This window comes from Phoxinus phoxinus (genome assembly GCF_949152265.1).
Source record: "Phoxinus phoxinus genome assembly, chromosome: 7".
Lineage (NCBI taxonomy): Eukaryota > Metazoa > Chordata > Actinopteri > Cypriniformes > Leuciscidae > Phoxinus > Phoxinus phoxinus.
The window spans coordinates 33550451-33566984 of NC_136882.1; the positions used below are offsets into that span (position 1 = coordinate 33550451).

Genomic DNA, 16534 nt, shown 5'->3' on the forward strand with positions numbered 1-16534 from the left:
AGAAGAGCTTTTGATCATTCTGCCCATCCTTAGATATAGGCTAAGGATTGATTACAGATTTTATTATGGTAGTGACAACGTGGAACCAAAAAGGCCACAAAATACGGTATAGGATCAAATTTAAACATGCTAATTAATGGTTTGTATTAAGTTAACCTAAATAATTTGACTAAAACATGAAATGTCTACTTGTCCTTGCTTGTGTAGAAGGACTGCCTCTTTGGCTCATGGATCACTTGCATGCATGATGGTGAGCTCCATAAATCACTGCAGACAGAATGGGACTAATTACCAGTCACCTATACAGGCATCTCCTAGCTGTAGGGGGGACAAGCTATACCACAAAACCAGTCTTTTGTGAAACGAGGCTTTTGTGCAACACACGGAAAAGATAGAGACCCACAATAGTGTCGATGTCTGAATAAAATAAAATTGGGTGGTAAACAATAACATGCACGTGGAGTATGAAACAAATTTCTGAGAATGATCCATGCGAGTTTGTTTACTGTAAATAATGCGCAATGTATGGTCTGCATCCGATATTGGGTAAATATAAGGGAAACAACAATTTTCTGGAATTGTCTGTGGGCGAATTCTGTAACTCATTTTCCAGTGATCATGACAACATGTTGCCATTTGCAAACCGTTTTATTGACATAATCTGATATATGTCAGAGTAAAAAAACAGGACATTCAGTGAAAAATGTAGGACAGGACTTGATTTTGGCCATCAGGAATTGATTGGATTGTGTAAACTGGTTGACACTGCCATTAAAAAAATTGGGGGTCAGTTAGATGTTTGGTTACCCTTCATTTTGATAGTCCACTTTAGACATTCATAACTATAAGTAACTTTGCAGGTCAACTAACTCTCATGTATTGTTCTACATCTCAACTAAGAGTATTAGTAGACTGTTGGGTTCGGGTTAGTAGAATAAGTGGACGTACTTGCTAAAATTACTTATAGTCTGTAGAATGTTTGTTGGGGAGCATCAAAATAAAGTGTTGGCAGGTATTAAGCAGACAGTCTTCTAATACTCTAATGGCTGGTAGTTGACATGTAGTTGCAAAAGTTACTTATACTTTTAGTAGAATGTCTAAAGTGGACAATCAAAATAAAGTGTTAACAGATTTTTTTTTTTTCATGTGCATGTGCTCACCAAGAATGCATTTATTTGGTAAAAAAAAAATACAGTAGAAAACAGTACTATTGTAAAATGTTATTACAATTTATGACTCTTTTCTATTATTAAAATATATAGCCTAGCCTATTAGAAAAAGTCATTTATTCCAGTGTTGGCAAAGCTTTTCAGCATCATTACATCATTACTCGTCACATGATCATAATATGCTGATTTAGAGCTCAAGAAACATTTCTTCTTATTATAAAAGTTGAAAAAGTTGTGCTGCTTAATATTTTTCAGGCAACAGATTTGTATTGCTACTGGTAAACTATTTATCTGCAGAGCAGAGAGATATCATGCTACAAGATGAGACAAGCTCAGTTCTCACAGAGAAGCTTAATTCCTGATATAAATCTGTGACTTAAAACATTACAATTATCACGCTATCTCCAACTCTCCAGGGTATTGACTTCCTTTCAAATGGACCCAGAAAAAGTATGATGGCAACTAGAGACATCATATTTATCAAACAGACCAATGACAGAACGTTCCAATCCATTGAGGGATTCCAGGAATGCAGAAATGACACATATCACCAAATTACTTATTCTTGTTGACCTCGAATAACCCCAAACTGCTCCAGTATTTCCTTAAAAGACATCTATGAAATTGCCAAGATGTTCTTGTTAACCTTGTACAGTCATTAGCAGAGTCGGGGACGTTAAATATTGTGCAGATAATCATTTTCTCTCTGGATTTTACAGCAGGTCTTCTGTATGACTTGCAGCAGCATGCTGTTGATTGAGATTTTATGAGTGTGATTATCACAGATATTAAATAACGGCGATGAGACGGTGTAACACTGCCATACAGAAGGGAAACTCTTTGATTTTACTCTCCACAAGTGCTTCTCCACACTCATTGAGAAACCAAGGGCACATCACCAGCTCATATTTCTAACAGAGACAGCAGGTATAATAACAGCCCTGTGAACATTTGAGAGCTCTGGGTTACAATTTTGTGCTGAGCTGAAGAACAATCTCAATGTTGAATTAGGCAGGCTCTCTTTACTTAAAAAAATGCATAGATCAGAGTCCCATAATACAATGTTCCAGACGTATTAAACATTCTAGATTCTCTTCAAAGAAGAAAGGGTATGTGGGAATAATGAAGTGTGGGAGGAAGGAAGGAAGGAAGGAAGGAAGGAAGGAAGGAAGGAAGGAAGGAAGGAAGGAAGGAAGGAAGGAAGGAAGGAAGGAAGGAAGGAAGGAAGGAAGGAAGGAAGGAAGGAAGGAAGGAAAAAACGAACATGTGCGCTATACTATGCCTGCATATGCTTGCTTATTCTCACTGTGGGTACATTTATCTTATGGACGCCTAGCACAAAGGTGGACTTGCGTTTATGAAAAGACGTTCCAAACCAACCCATTTCCCAAGATGCCTTAAGCCTACAACTTGTTTTGCTTTTCAAGGCATGACGCAATACTGCTGAACAAATTAGTCTTGATGAGTAAAGGACATAGTAAGTGCTCTATTAATTATGTACAGGTAGACGACACTTCAGTGAGAATATCTGAGAAGCCACACCTACTGCCTTATGTTCACATTACACACACTGAGAGAGAGAGAGAGAGAGAGAGAGAGAGAGAGAGAGAGAGAGAGAGAGAGAGAGAGAGGAGAGAGAGAGAGAGAGAGAGAGAGAGAGAGAGAGAGAGAGAGAGAGAGAAAGAGAGATACACAGGAACTAGCATAACAGGTCAAATTTTCCAAAAGCTCTAACATTTAACCAGATAAATTTGGTTGAAATGATGCATGGACGCAATCATATTCAATGGTTTTGTATTTCCATTTAGGATATTTCTAATATTTTTACAATTATGAATGAACAAAGGTTGCTCAAAGACACAAAGGCCAGAGCTTAAAGTCAGCATAAGCTTTAGGTTGCTTATATATTATGAGGCTTACTGTAGAGTTACAAATATGAGAGGATTATGGTCCAAGGACAAATGCGAAATTATGGCATCAAACTGTGAAAGATGCTCACAGCAAGCAATCCCGTATTACTGATGTGCCTATGCACTTCCATTCCACTGTCACCATTTTTTTGCACACATGTCAATATAGCCTACATAGAAATAGCTATAATTCATAAGGCGATGAAGATGTCTGATGTTGAACACCCAAGAAATACGGATACATGCTGATAATTAAACCATACTGTGTATAATTAATTTCATTCATGAATTATTAGTATTATTAATATTTTGTTTTTTTCTGTTGTTATTCAATTAAATGTTTCACTCAAAATCAAAGATGCCAAACCTCAAAAAGGACGCAAAATCCACAAAGCTGTCATACGGCTTCCGAAAACCTGGAATAGGCTATAATAATACGAGTCATATGGACTAACTGTTGTGACACGTTTATGATTTCTTTGTAAAGACTTGACATAGCACATAAAATATAATACAGTGCAGGACATTCTTCATACTTTTTAAAGAAAGTAAGCCATATGTGTGGCACTGTATGAGGATGAGATTTACTTTCTAAGTGAACTATAACTTGAAGTAGGTTATTATAAATATGTTAGAGAGAAACCTACCAAACTAAACAGCATTTTTGGCCATAACTAGCGCGTCGGTTGAGATAAGACGACTATGATGTTGTCTTGCAGGACAGAAATGACAGTAAACTACTTTAAATGTTAGAAAGCGGTGCGAACAGATAACCTGAAAGTGTTTTGCCAAACTTGTTAATTAAACATACGGGAAAAAATGAAGAAAATACGCAATATTTCTGGCTAATCACAAATTAGTTGAAATATCAAATACTGGCTTGATGCTTCAAGTTGTTTTTCAATCACTAAAATTAAGTTGGATGGAGCGGTACTGAGATACTGAAGCTGTCAAAACGCATTAGCACATGGATTCTCCTGCGGTTCACTTACCCGAACAGCTGATGTTAACCGGTGAAGTTGAACAGACTTGGCTTCACTCTGGGTTGCAGGTTGCACGGCGCAAACGGACTGTGAGGCGATGCGCCGCATCCTGACTGAAGTTTACGAATCATACTATGGCGAAGGCTTCGTGAGTAATATCCATCCCACAAGCCTTCGCCATTGGCAGGTTCCTAAGCAACGTCAACTGGAACTAATTAATATTCAGCACCAATATTTCGCCATTGGACAGTCAACTAGAACGTCAAGGTGATGTAATTAATATTCATATTTGGAGCATTCCCTATTGGATGGTAACCACGCGACGTCAGCGCTGTGCAAGTATTATTCACAAACTGACGTCGCCATAGTATTTGTGTAGAATTCGTAATTTTTTTCCGATACCTCAGGGGCAGCGCTACCTGAGAGCACATACTGTATGCCCTACTTTCACTGCCTGTACACTCCCTTCCTCTCTTTCTCCCTATGGGAAGACATCGCTTGGCAATTATATGCCAATAAAAATACCTCCGAAAGTTTTCTCTTCTTGCACATGAAGTTGTTGTTAAGCAAATATTGTTAGTTTATAGTTTTGCATCCTCAGGGGAAATTAAGAAAAAAAACGAGAAACGTTTTTATTTGTTTTACATTTATATTCATGCATTTAGCAGAAAAAAATAAAATAAAAATAATTTAATAAAAATAAAATTATATTTTAAAAGTAAATTTCAATGATTTTAAACTCTAGATCTGGTAAAGAATATATTTAAAGTGATAGTTCACCCTGTAAATTCTGTAATTTACTCACCATCAAGTTGTTTCAAACCTGTATTCATTTCTTTATTCTGCTATAAATATAATATATTTTGAAGAATGTTTGTAACCAAATAGTTGATGCCCCATTTACATCCATAGTATTTTATTTCTCTCCATAGGGCCTAATATCAACTGTTTGGTTACCCATACTTCAAGATATCAACAAAAGCAGAAGAAAGAAATTAGTACAGGTTTGGAATAATTCACTAATAAAACCAATGCCTCCTAGGCAGGGGTAGATTGAGCCAAATTCGACTTTGGTACACAAGGTTTGAATAATGTCCAAGATGTCTGCTGTGGCGAGACGGCCCGCCAGAACGTATAGACCCCTAATTGCACGCTACAGTAATAGTGATCTACAAAAATTCTATTTTAGAATTTAAAAACAGGGTTTGAGGAAGCACCCACACGGAACTCCACCCGTTCACTCACTTCCTGTGGTGACGTTGGGCAAAGCTTCCATTCATGGGGTATTTCCAGGCATTCACAGTCCATTCAACTGTCCATTCTCACACCAACAGCCATCAGCATGAGCATGAAACGCACGGGCCGCACGGGACGTCTCAGTGGGAGGTAGATGAGAGTGGTGATGGGTCCAAATCAATTTCCACATTAATAATCATAAACTAAACATGCACGCACAGATATTAATGGAGATGCATGCAGCCATCTCAAGTGCACCAGATGTTGATGTCAAGTCTGTCCCGTGTCCCTGAGTAGGGTCTAATGAAAGCTGCTTTCCCACATCCCTAAATGTGCTTATCTCACCTCATTTCTCAGCCTGTGAACATTCTGTAGCCTAATGTCGACTGAACAGAAGAAGAGCATCCTTGTAGCTTCAACAGTTGAGCACGGTGCTAGCAACGCCAAGGTCATGGGTTTGATTCCCAGGGAATGCATGAACTGATCAGAGATATACATTAAATGCAATGTAAGACGCTTTGGATTAAAGCATCTGCCAAATGTATAAATGTGAGAATAAAGAACCACATGGAGCAAAAAAAAGTGATTCTGAGTCAGGCGTGCAAATTGGCAGTTAGCTGTGAATGGAAGGGGTTTGCTTCCAAAACCATCTTGTGATACCAAAGTGTAAAATTCCTGCAGAGATGCTGGTGACGCTGAAAGAGCTAGGGACTGTGACAGTGTGGTGTCGAAGGAGTAAGAAATAACAGGTCTATCTCTTGCCTCACTGATAATGAAACAGGCAAGCTTTCCCTCCAGAGCGCTCTTCCGCTTCTCTTGGACAGAGAATGAGATATTTTACTCTGATACTGTCAAGAGTCTGTCTCGAACAGGAACCAATGATAAACAAGGCAATTAAGCACAGAAAAAAAACTTTAGTCATTAATGTCGGTGAGACACCTGAGTATATTAACGCAGAATGGTGTTCTCTTTTTAAAAAGATCCGACTGTCAAGAACATGGCCTTAATCCTCCCCAAACTTAAAACAAATATATAAGAAACTATAAAGCTTATTTTGGTAAGAAAAGAAAAGAAAAAAGACATTTATTTTGTAATGCAAATTTTCATTACTGCAATGCTAAAAAAAATAATCTCTCAATACTCAAATGTATATTTCTTAAACTATCAAAACATAAGATGCATCACAGTAATGAGAATGTTTTCATTACGGTAATGAGAATTGTGTGGAAAATAAGCTTAATTTTTTAAAATCTGCTTATTCTTAACCCTAAAACCAGCTTCATTCTTTTGCTATTTTTTTTTATATATATATATATATATCATAAAAAATAAATAATTCTCATTCACGCAATGCATCGCATTCTTCATATATATACCACAAAGCAAACATGGGATCCTTCCTCTTTAAATTGACTGCCAGCTCTCAATTGATGACCTTTAATTCAAATGAGTTTCGCTGCTTTACAATCCCAGTGGGCTTGTCCTGTGTCCCATTAACATCAGCTACAAAGAAAATGGCTGTTTCTATATCAGGCTTCACTTATGCAGTCTCAGTTACCCCTGAAGGTCACGGCAGATGTGAATCCTGTTGGGCAGCACGGCAGAAATCAGTGAAAGCAAAGTAGCTTCATGACCAATGACGGGCATGCTGTTTGAAACACAGTGCATCTGAAATGAATGTGACAGAAATCACATTTGGTGTATGCGCAACAGCGAACATCATGCGTACCACAGAAATGTTACTTAAGCTCTACCATTGACACGAGCAAGGAATGGAGATTTTCAATATTTAAATGAAAATATACCAAATATATCTTTAGTTTGGTGTTTGGTCTGAATTGGCTTACATTTTTCAATCAAATGTACCAATATTAAATAGTCCAAGATATAACAAACAGCATTCTTAATTCAAAAGCAGTATAATGAGTGATGTCACAAATAACCTAACTCCTATGAATCAATTAACTGAAACCACAAAAGAAAATGATCAACTTTTAAAACACCATATTTGCTTAGGGATGCACAGATATTACAATTTTAATAAAAAAAATATATCACAAAATATGAAGCAGCACAACTGTTTTCAACATTGATAATAAGAAATGTTTCTTGATAAGCAAATCAGCACATTAGAATTATTTCTGACCATAAAAAATCCACTTTGTCATCATAGTATTAATAAAAGATTTCACATTATTGTTTTTACTATTTTTTTTAATCAAATGCTGCTTTGGTGGCGAGCATTAAAGAGATTTCTTTTAAAAACATAAAAAATATACGACCCCAAACTTTTGAGCAGAAATGTATATATTTTATATTTCTAGCAAAATCCTCACAAAATATCTTGATATATTCTTAATTGGTTTTACATCATTTGCAGCTTCAATAAGCACAGTAAACCTTTGAAATTTATAGCAAATGTTATCTTTAATCTTGCTTTTCTCCCAATTACTTCCAAAACAACATCAAAAATACAATTGGGTAAAGGTTACACAAAATACAAAATCTTTTTGAACACAGCCCTGTTTAACCGCTAATTGTTTCAGGAACACCTTACACACCATCAGAATGTGTACGGTACATGTCCATCATCAGAGTGTGTACGGCACATTTCCACCATCAGAGTGTGTACTCTATATTTCCCCATGAGTCCTTTCAAATGACAGCTCAAAAACGCTATGCTTTACTGTATAACATAAAAGCTAAGCAAAAGCAGACAGGTGAAAGTACATTGAACGAGGAACGGCTCAAAATTGGTACATGAACATCCTAATTTGATCGTCTTCCTTTAGGCGGCTATCTGCGTCTCCTCGGTGAGCCATCCCTGCTCCTCTCGTCTTTCCTCCTATCAGAATGCCTGTTCTCTTTGTCCGCCCTCTCCAAGCCGTTCCTGTACGAGTCCCTGGAGTCGATCTCTTTGCGGCTCCTCTCTCGTGACTTTGACCTGTCCCGGCTCCGCCGCAGAGGCTCCTTCTCTCGGCTCTGCCGTCTATCTTTGTCCTTGTCCGCTCGGGAATCGTTTTTGCCATCGTCCTTGTGCCTGCGTGAATCAGGCTGTCTGTCCTCATAGTCCTGAGCGTGTCTGGGAGGCTGCTGCTCCTTATGTCCTCTTCCACGATCCGGTTCTCCCCGTTGTCGAGCAGGGGGAGGCGCGTCCTCGTGTCCCCGGCGGCGAGAATCTCTTTGGAGTTTGTCGGGTCCGCGGCGGTCCTCGTTGTCGCCATCTTGCCGGCGGTTCTCTTGCCTCTTGCTGGGCCGCTCCTCCAGAGGAGATCGCTGGTTTGCTGCCTTGCTGGACTTCTTCTCCTTGTTCTTGTCCTTTTTCTTGCCTGAGGCCTTCTTGCGCCTCGAGTCAGAGTCTGTGAAGGAAGAGAAGAATTTCGTAAGTATTTCAAGGGTCGAATCAAAAGTGATGTGTTTAATTTGAAGTATTCAGTAACATATGAAAAGGATAAGGAATCAAAATGAATTCTAGTTCGGTTCCACTGCGATTGCACGCTAGCCTTAAAGTCGCGATGTAACATCTTATTGTGATGTACCTCCAAGTGAATCATAAAGACAACAAATGTAGGACGGGACTTGGTTCTTGATAGAATGAAAGTCAAGTTAGCTTTATTTATATAGCGCTTTATGCAATATGCATAGTTTCAAAGCTGCTTTACAGTGATCAACAGGTAAATAATGATCAGTGATGCAAACAGAATTCAATTCTGCTGTAAAGAAGATCTAAAAAGACCATAGTGTCATTATTCAGCTGAAGTCAGTTCAGTGTTGATTTAGTGCAGTTCAATAACAGTGAAAAAGTGAATCAATTGTGCAAGGAGTTCAGATTTCAATGCAGCTTTTAGTCAACTGTAAGAAAGAGGCAGGGTTTAAGCCGACAAAATGATTGGAGAAGCCCAGCGTACGTCACCAGAGAGAAGTTTGTCCTATAGCAGGAAGATGACAATTTGATAATAATAATTTGCATTTAGAAAATAAATAAGATTTGTCCATTTTGACTTCATGGTGACTTTAAATGTGTTTGAGCGTTGTACATGTTTGAGGGAACGGCAAGTATGTCCTCCTTGAAAAGCAGCAATAAACATCAATTAACATGCATTAAACGTAGCAGAGGAGATGAGAGAGGCCTGACATCACATCTAGTCTAAAAATGTAACTTCATTAACAGCCTCAAGAACAAATTACAGCACTTGAACGGCTGAGACTCTTAGACTCCTGTCAGAATCTGCCTGTTCTCAAATCTAATTATAATCTCTTTTTACACATTGCTGAAGCCATACAAAGTGTCTATTTGCATGCAGATCGGGAAGGGGAAGTGCTTATCCACCTTTTTCCTACGTCCTATGACGCTTTGCGGAAATGATGGGAGTAACTTCTGTTAAACTGTAAACAATCAGTGAAAGGTTCATTCTATGAACGCAATAAGCATTTTTAAAAACTGCATACAATAAGATGACATTATTCTACTCACTCTTCAACCATAAAAAGGACATTTAAAAGTGTAAAAGCATTTAAAAATTACTACCAGACCATTAATAACCCCCGTTTTTCCCCCAGCAATATTACGTGTGCCAAATATAACTTAGTAATGTCTGTATTATGTAACACATTGCCTTAATCAAAAATGTAAAAATTATCTAGAATATTGTGTGATAATAATTCAAAGTGATTTAAAGTCAATTTTGACAATAAATATTGTATTTACCTGCTTTAGAAACATTCCAGTAAACTAATAATAGGGACTAAAAGTGAAAAGGGGCGACAATTACATTTTAAAGCATCCGTGTGAAAAACTGGGAAAGAGACGTGAGGATTTAGGGAGAAAAAGAGAGATTCTTAGTGCATTCAAGTGAATTATTAATGGTATATATCATATCATAAATTAAATCTGAAGAATTTCGAAAAAGAAAGCAGCAACTGAAAAGAGCTTTTGCCGAATATATTGTTGTCATCCTACGTCATGATAAAATGACGATAAAACCAAGTGTTACGTTATTCTTTTGAAGTCTGAACACGAGAACATTTTACAGCCCATACAGTCAACCTGATGGATAAGGATTATTTGTAGCGCAACCTTATGATTTTAAATGATTTGATTTAGTCTTTTTGAATAAAACTTCTCTCAACTGGAAGTGCTGCCCATAATCTAAAACGCAGTAGTCTCGTTAGGAAAAAAGTGGATATTTATAATGCCGTAATTGAAAAGAAACTATTTATGACCAATTCCTGGTTGGAATGAAGATATTTCTCCCATGGAAAGTTGATATATGAAACAAATTAGGGTTTTAATTCAAGTTTAAATATGTTATCACTTTTATTTTTATATATATATATATATATATATATATATATATATATATATATATATATATATATATATATATATATATATATATATATATATATATATATATATGCATTACATAATTGTTTTATATAAAGAAACTTTAAAAAGCCCTGGTTTTCCATAACAACAGGGATCCTAAATAGCTGAAACTGGAAGGATTCTTGTCAAAATTGGAGCATTGGTGTGATGGGATCTACAAAGCGGACACTCCTAAAGTCCTGGAGTACAGGCTGGTGATCATCAGGGCTCAGGAAGGGAGGGGGGAACACTCCATAACAAGCAGAATAATTAAGGAAGAAAAACAAACACAAACACAAAACTGATCGCATGTCAAGTCCAGACACGAACGGCATGAATAATTAGGCCAATGGCCACACTTTCAGACATGAACGGCATGAATAATTCGGCCAATGGCTGCACTGTCTTTCACATTTCATAAAGTTACAATGGGAAACCGGATTGTCCCTGCTCTTGTTCATTACGAGAGTAAACCCACTGCAATGTCCACAATTAAAAGCTTTCAATCCAATCTAAACCATTAAAAATGGGACATTTAGTCATGGGTAGAACAACACTACTTACAATTCAGGTGGGAATTGTAATTAGGGTTGCATGATATATCAAAATTAAGTGATTGCAATATGGCTTAGTTCGACAGTGAAACTGTAAATTAATTATAATATATGCGCTGCCGGTTTCACTGATGCTGAAATACTGTATAATGAGCTGCATGTGTGTAAAACACAGCTCTGTGCTTTATGACAAAAATAAAAACTAGATGCTTTCACATTTGAAAATGAAGAAATGATGACGTAAACATTAGTACAGTGTTCTATAATATTATTTTTCATTTGATAAATACTACATTTTTTATTTTACAATGTAATATTTTTATAAAAAAAATATTTGAAGGTTTTTTTTAACTGTTCACTTTATGGTTGAAAGAGGTTGGAGTTTTGAGTTCTTTGAAAGAGTGCATAGCACATTTCTGAAGTTATTTCAACCCTAAAATGATTTGTACTGAGAAAAAAAGTATTCAGAGTAAAAAAGTAATTCTTCAGATTTTTTAAACTGTTTTTATTTTCTATGCAGATGCACTCCTCAAAAAAAATAAAACTCATTCTAGAATGATTAATTCTTTCCAAATAGCTATTCTTCTAATCTCAAGAAAAGTCCTGTTTTTTATATCACAATATATTAGAAAAACTAAATATCCCTATGTCAGTTTTTTTTCCTATTTCGAGCAGCCCAAATTGAAAGGAACAATTAACTTGTTTAATCTATTGTGGTTCTGATTCCACTTAATGATCCGTTTTCCTCAATGATTCCATAAATGATTAATTTAGTTCAGACAGATAGGCTAGCCAGTCATAACTAATGATTTAAGGGAGAAAATGCCCCTTTTTAAACTTAAATGACATGTGTTTTGATACCTGAAGAGCTGTCACTGCTGGAGGAGTTCGACCCGCTGGACGAGTCCGAGTCGCTATCACTGCTGTCACTGTCAGATGAGGAATCTGAAGATGAGGAGGAGTCTGAAGAGGAAGAGGAATCAGAATCAGATGACTCCACGTCCTGCTTCTGGGTCATGATAATCTTAGGAGCGTTCTTCAGATGTTCTCTCAGCTCATCCCTGAAAGAAAAAAAAAACAAGTTTGATGAGCATTATTTCATAATAACTGAAGTGACCCAACAAGAGAGGTTTCACAGGTTCTTACGTCAGTCCTCCAAGGCCGATCGATGTGAAGAAATTAATGGCAAATCTTGTGTTCCTCGGGTTGTCACGTGGGAACAGACCCTCGAAGAAAGGCTGAAGAGTCCTGAGGAATAAACAAATGAAATTTTTATAAAGTTTAATTTTATTCAATGAAACTGCACACAAAGAAAAGCACTTACATGTCCTTCAGTCTCTCGTTCAGTCTTGGCAAACCCATGTAAGCGCAAAGTTCCTGGAACAAAATCTTCACAAAGATTCGACTGGAGGACGTCGTTGTGTCTTCGCTCATTCTAACGCATTCAAGGACCTGAGAGAAAACGTTGTTTTACTGCATCAGGAAACCAATAATGTGTCCAGCCATATTGATGTGTCTTTGTCTGAAACGTAATTACAGCTTTGCGGGATGCTAAATGCTGATGTGGAGAATGTAAAGGAGGAAGCAATAAAAGTAACTTACACTCCATGGAACAGAGTCTGTGTAAAGGAGATGAGCAAACAATCGGGCAACATTGCGAAGTTTGTTGGTTTCAAGCCGGTGGATGGTTTCATACTGCTCCTGGAAGATGGCCTCAAAACTCTCCATGTATTCTTTCTTCAACAGGCAAAACCTCTACATAAAAGATGGAGATATCAGACGGAGAAACAAAAGCAACTGTTGGAATCTTTTATCACCCCAAAAATTTTAATTCAGTCATTAAATAATCACCCTCATGTCGTTCACCTTTGGAACACAAATTAAGATATTTTTTTCTGAACCAGATATAGGCAGGTTACCTCAGAATGCCGGCTCATTATTGGCCTGCTCATGCGTCAGCATCACACGCATGCTCAGGTGAAAAGCGTCGGACAATAATGAGCCGGCGTTCTGACGTAGAACCCAGAAGCGCTGCGCTGTGTTTACTATGTGATCAGCATAGGAGACTGACACATAAGAGAACAACTTGTTGAATAAAATCATTATTTTTTTTGTGTACAAAAAGTATTCACGTCGCTTCAAAACATTAAGGCTGAACCACTGTAGTCACATGGACTATTTTAACGATGTCTTTACTACTTTTCTGGGCCTTGAAAGTTGCATTGACGCTGCTGCCTATGGCTGGTTCAGAAACCTCTCGGATTGCATCAAAAATATCTTCATTTGTGTTCTGAAGGTGAACGAAGGACTTGCGGGTTTGGAACGGCATGAGGGGGAGTAATTAATGACAGAAATTTCCTTTTTGGGTGAACTCACCCTTTAACAAAATCAAAAACAAACAAACCAATAAATAATTTAAAAGTGAACCTGAAAAAAAAAAAAAGGTTTTTGCCATACAAACTCATAAAAAAAAAATTGGAAATAAATACTAAACAATAAAATACAAATGAAAACAAATGAATATGTAAGCATTTAAAAAAAATTAACTAAAAACAAAAAAGTTTGTAATAAAACAATGTGTCATCAATTTTCAATACATTTTTACAAAATGTTTCATATTTTAATTATGGTCATTTCAACACGACGTGAACACAGCATAACAGGGGGAAAGACAGGCTCACCCCAGCTAGGAGACCAAAGAACTTCTCGTATGTTCTTTGCTGGGCACAACAGTCCAGGATCATGTTGCACAGCTCTTTCTGTGAAGAAAAACAGATGCACATGAGGAAAGAAAATCTCAAAAGCACACTGAGCATCAGTTTTGCACTTGTAAAGAAACAAAGTGATGGTGTGGAGCTGATCATCCATTCCCAGTACTTCATCCCTAATGTCTATTGATTTCATAACCTCATATCTTCTGACCGCATTAGATGTTAAGATCTAAAAATAGTTCTTGTAAAATCTCAAGGCCCTTTCCTTCAGCGAGCTGGACAGCTGAAACAGTGGACTTCAATCCAGAAGCATGAAGTGTTGAGCACTTGACATACAGATTAATCATTAAATGTTTTGTGAAAAGGGAAGAAAAAAAAAATAACAGATTATTTTATGCAAATGAATGGCTTTAGATTAGATTATGTTCTAATCTAATAACATTAGATATTAATGTTAATATCTAAACATGATCAGAATAATGTCAGAATAATGATTAATATCAGAATAATGTCACTCAAGTTAATTCATGAAGCTGTGGCATCCATGTACGTCCGAGCACAAGCCACTTTGGTCCGAAATATACAGGCATGTAAACACCTCAATCGTACTATGTGGTAATAATGCGATTGAGGTGTTAACAACATGCCTGTTTATTGCGATTAAGATCAGCATATAATACATGTGTATGGTTACTATACGATTATGAGATTAATCACATTAATTTGATCAAAGTATTGCGTTTACATGAGGTAGTTTAACTGCAATATTGCCAAAATACCATTATTTTTTTTTTTTTTTTTTTTTTTTTTTAATCTTTTTATTGGAGAATCAAGGATGTTACATTTTACAGGAAATAAAACAGTTCTCCAGATTCATTTTATCTTAAACCACTAAAACCTTATACACCCCCCCCCCCCCCCCAAAAAAAACTAAAAAAAACAAACAAAAAAAAAAAAAACTTAATGGCAACCCTTCCCACCCCCCATATTTTGACAACATTCTGGGAAAACAATCTTTTTCTATTTTGTTTGTTACACAGTACTTCAAAAAAAGTTTAAGGATCTACACATTGAAAACAAGCACACAGCTGCACGCCCACATTTCGACCCCAGTTGATTAACAGGGCTTTAAACTCACATTTTCACAATTGTCAGTCAGGCTACTCAGTTCCCACCACATTAAGGTGATTGACCATTGATTTGAATAAACATATATAGAAAAAAAAATAAAATAAAAAAGGAAACAGAGAGAAGAAATAATAAATTGTAAAATATAAAGGAGTCTCATACTTCAGGCAATACTTTGAGATTCTCAAAATATGTCACAAATGGTTGCCATTTTAAGTAAAATTTCTGGACGGACCCTTTCAACGTGAATTTAACTTTTTCTAGTTTAAGAAAAAATAAAACATCACTTAACCATGCGGCTACCGCTGGTGGAGTAGCGGATGTCCAAACCAATAGGATTCTACGACGGGCAAGAAGTGATGTAAAAGCGATAATGTCCGATTGGTCAAAATACCATTATAATCACATTATGATGGTGCACAATCATAATATTACGAAATGTTTCATGAGCATCAAATCAGCAAATTGGAATGATTTTTGAAGGACATGTGACACAAAAGTATTGTATTGAGTATTGTAGAAGAGTATTGTAATGTCAATGTTACTGTTTTATTGTATTTTTTTATCTAAAAAGGCATAAGAGACTTCTAATAATACTACAGAAATAATTTTTGAACAGTAGTACATGAGCCAATCAACAGCCTAACTGTTAGACCAACTGTGGCAAGTTCAAGATGCTTGGAACATCTTATCCTACCTGCAAACTACAGTACTGTAGGCACTTTTAGGCAATTAAAACATCTTTTCCAAGGTACACACGCACAGTATTTAAGGTTGTTTCAAACATTGAGGGCAGAAACATCAAAAAGTCTGCAGTGACTGGGGGCATGCAAAGAAAACCTATGGTGGAGAGATTCAATTGAGGTGATGTCAGGTAATTCTCTGAAGTCACTTAGCGAGCCCTTCCTCATCCCTGGGCTGGATGTGATCCTACCTACAGATGCTCATTTCTTCCCTCAAAGGAAACAGGAAGGATTCTATGCTCCAAAAAGCCATTTAGCTTTTCGAGCTTCACACCTGTGACTCAGCTGAGCTCCACGGCCCCTCACACACAGTAGGTATAACATCTCATCTTACTGCATGAGCTGCAGCACTTCTCTACTTATACCCTATAATAACACTCCATAAGCTTATTGATTTCATGATCTACTTCATATATTCACCAGGGAGCTCAGGATTATGAGGAAGAAAGGCATGCTTGTGATCAATTTACAAATTAAACCCCCAACAGGCAGCAGTCTGGCACCAAATTGGAGTTGAAAATTTTAAGAGGTCTTAAAAATCACCTACAAAAGAAACCAGCGCTGGATATCAAGAACAGTGTCCAAGCAGATAAAGTACTGAGCACTTGAGGTCCAGTTGAGATGACATTAAGCCCTGATGAGATCATTTCTGACTCTTCTAACAGGTGACTGCAGGCAGAGAGCCAAATGTGCCAGGTGTGACGGTAAGGTGTTCTGATCACAGGACAGTTT

At 37.0% G+C, this 16534-nt stretch overlaps 2 protein-coding genes across 5 annotated transcripts in view; both read right to left on the reverse strand.

Annotated features, from left to right (window-relative positions):
- Positions 1–4207, reverse strand: part of znf385b (zinc finger protein 385B) — a 118051-nt gene extending 113844 nt beyond the window's left edge. For 2 of the 3 annotated variants that reach the window (XM_079618134.1, XM_079618132.1), the window contains exon 1: positions 4072–4207. The gene's annotated coding sequence lies outside the window, so the exon portion shown is untranslated. The remainder of the gene's footprint in view (positions 1–4071) is intronic. The other variant, XM_079618136.1, reaches the window with a different exon arrangement.
- A 3101-nt stretch (positions 4208–7308) lies between these two features.
- cwc22 (CWC22 spliceosome associated protein homolog) overlaps positions 7309–16534 on the reverse strand; it is a 44699-nt gene continuing 35473 nt past the window's right edge. For both annotated transcript variants that reach the window (XM_079618650.1, XM_079618651.1), the window contains exons 16-21: positions 13902–13979; positions 12823–12975; positions 12545–12672; positions 12367–12468; positions 12082–12281; positions 7309–8657 (exon numbers count right to left, since the gene is read on the reverse strand). In XM_079618650.1, coding sequence (XP_079474776.1) covers positions 8095–8657; positions 12082–12281; positions 12367–12468; positions 12545–12672; positions 12823–12975; positions 13902–13979 — 1224 coding nt within the window. In that variant the 3' untranslated portion in view covers positions 7309–8094. The remainder of the gene's footprint in view (positions 8658–12081; positions 12282–12366; positions 12469–12544; positions 12673–12822; positions 12976–13901; positions 13980–16534) is intronic.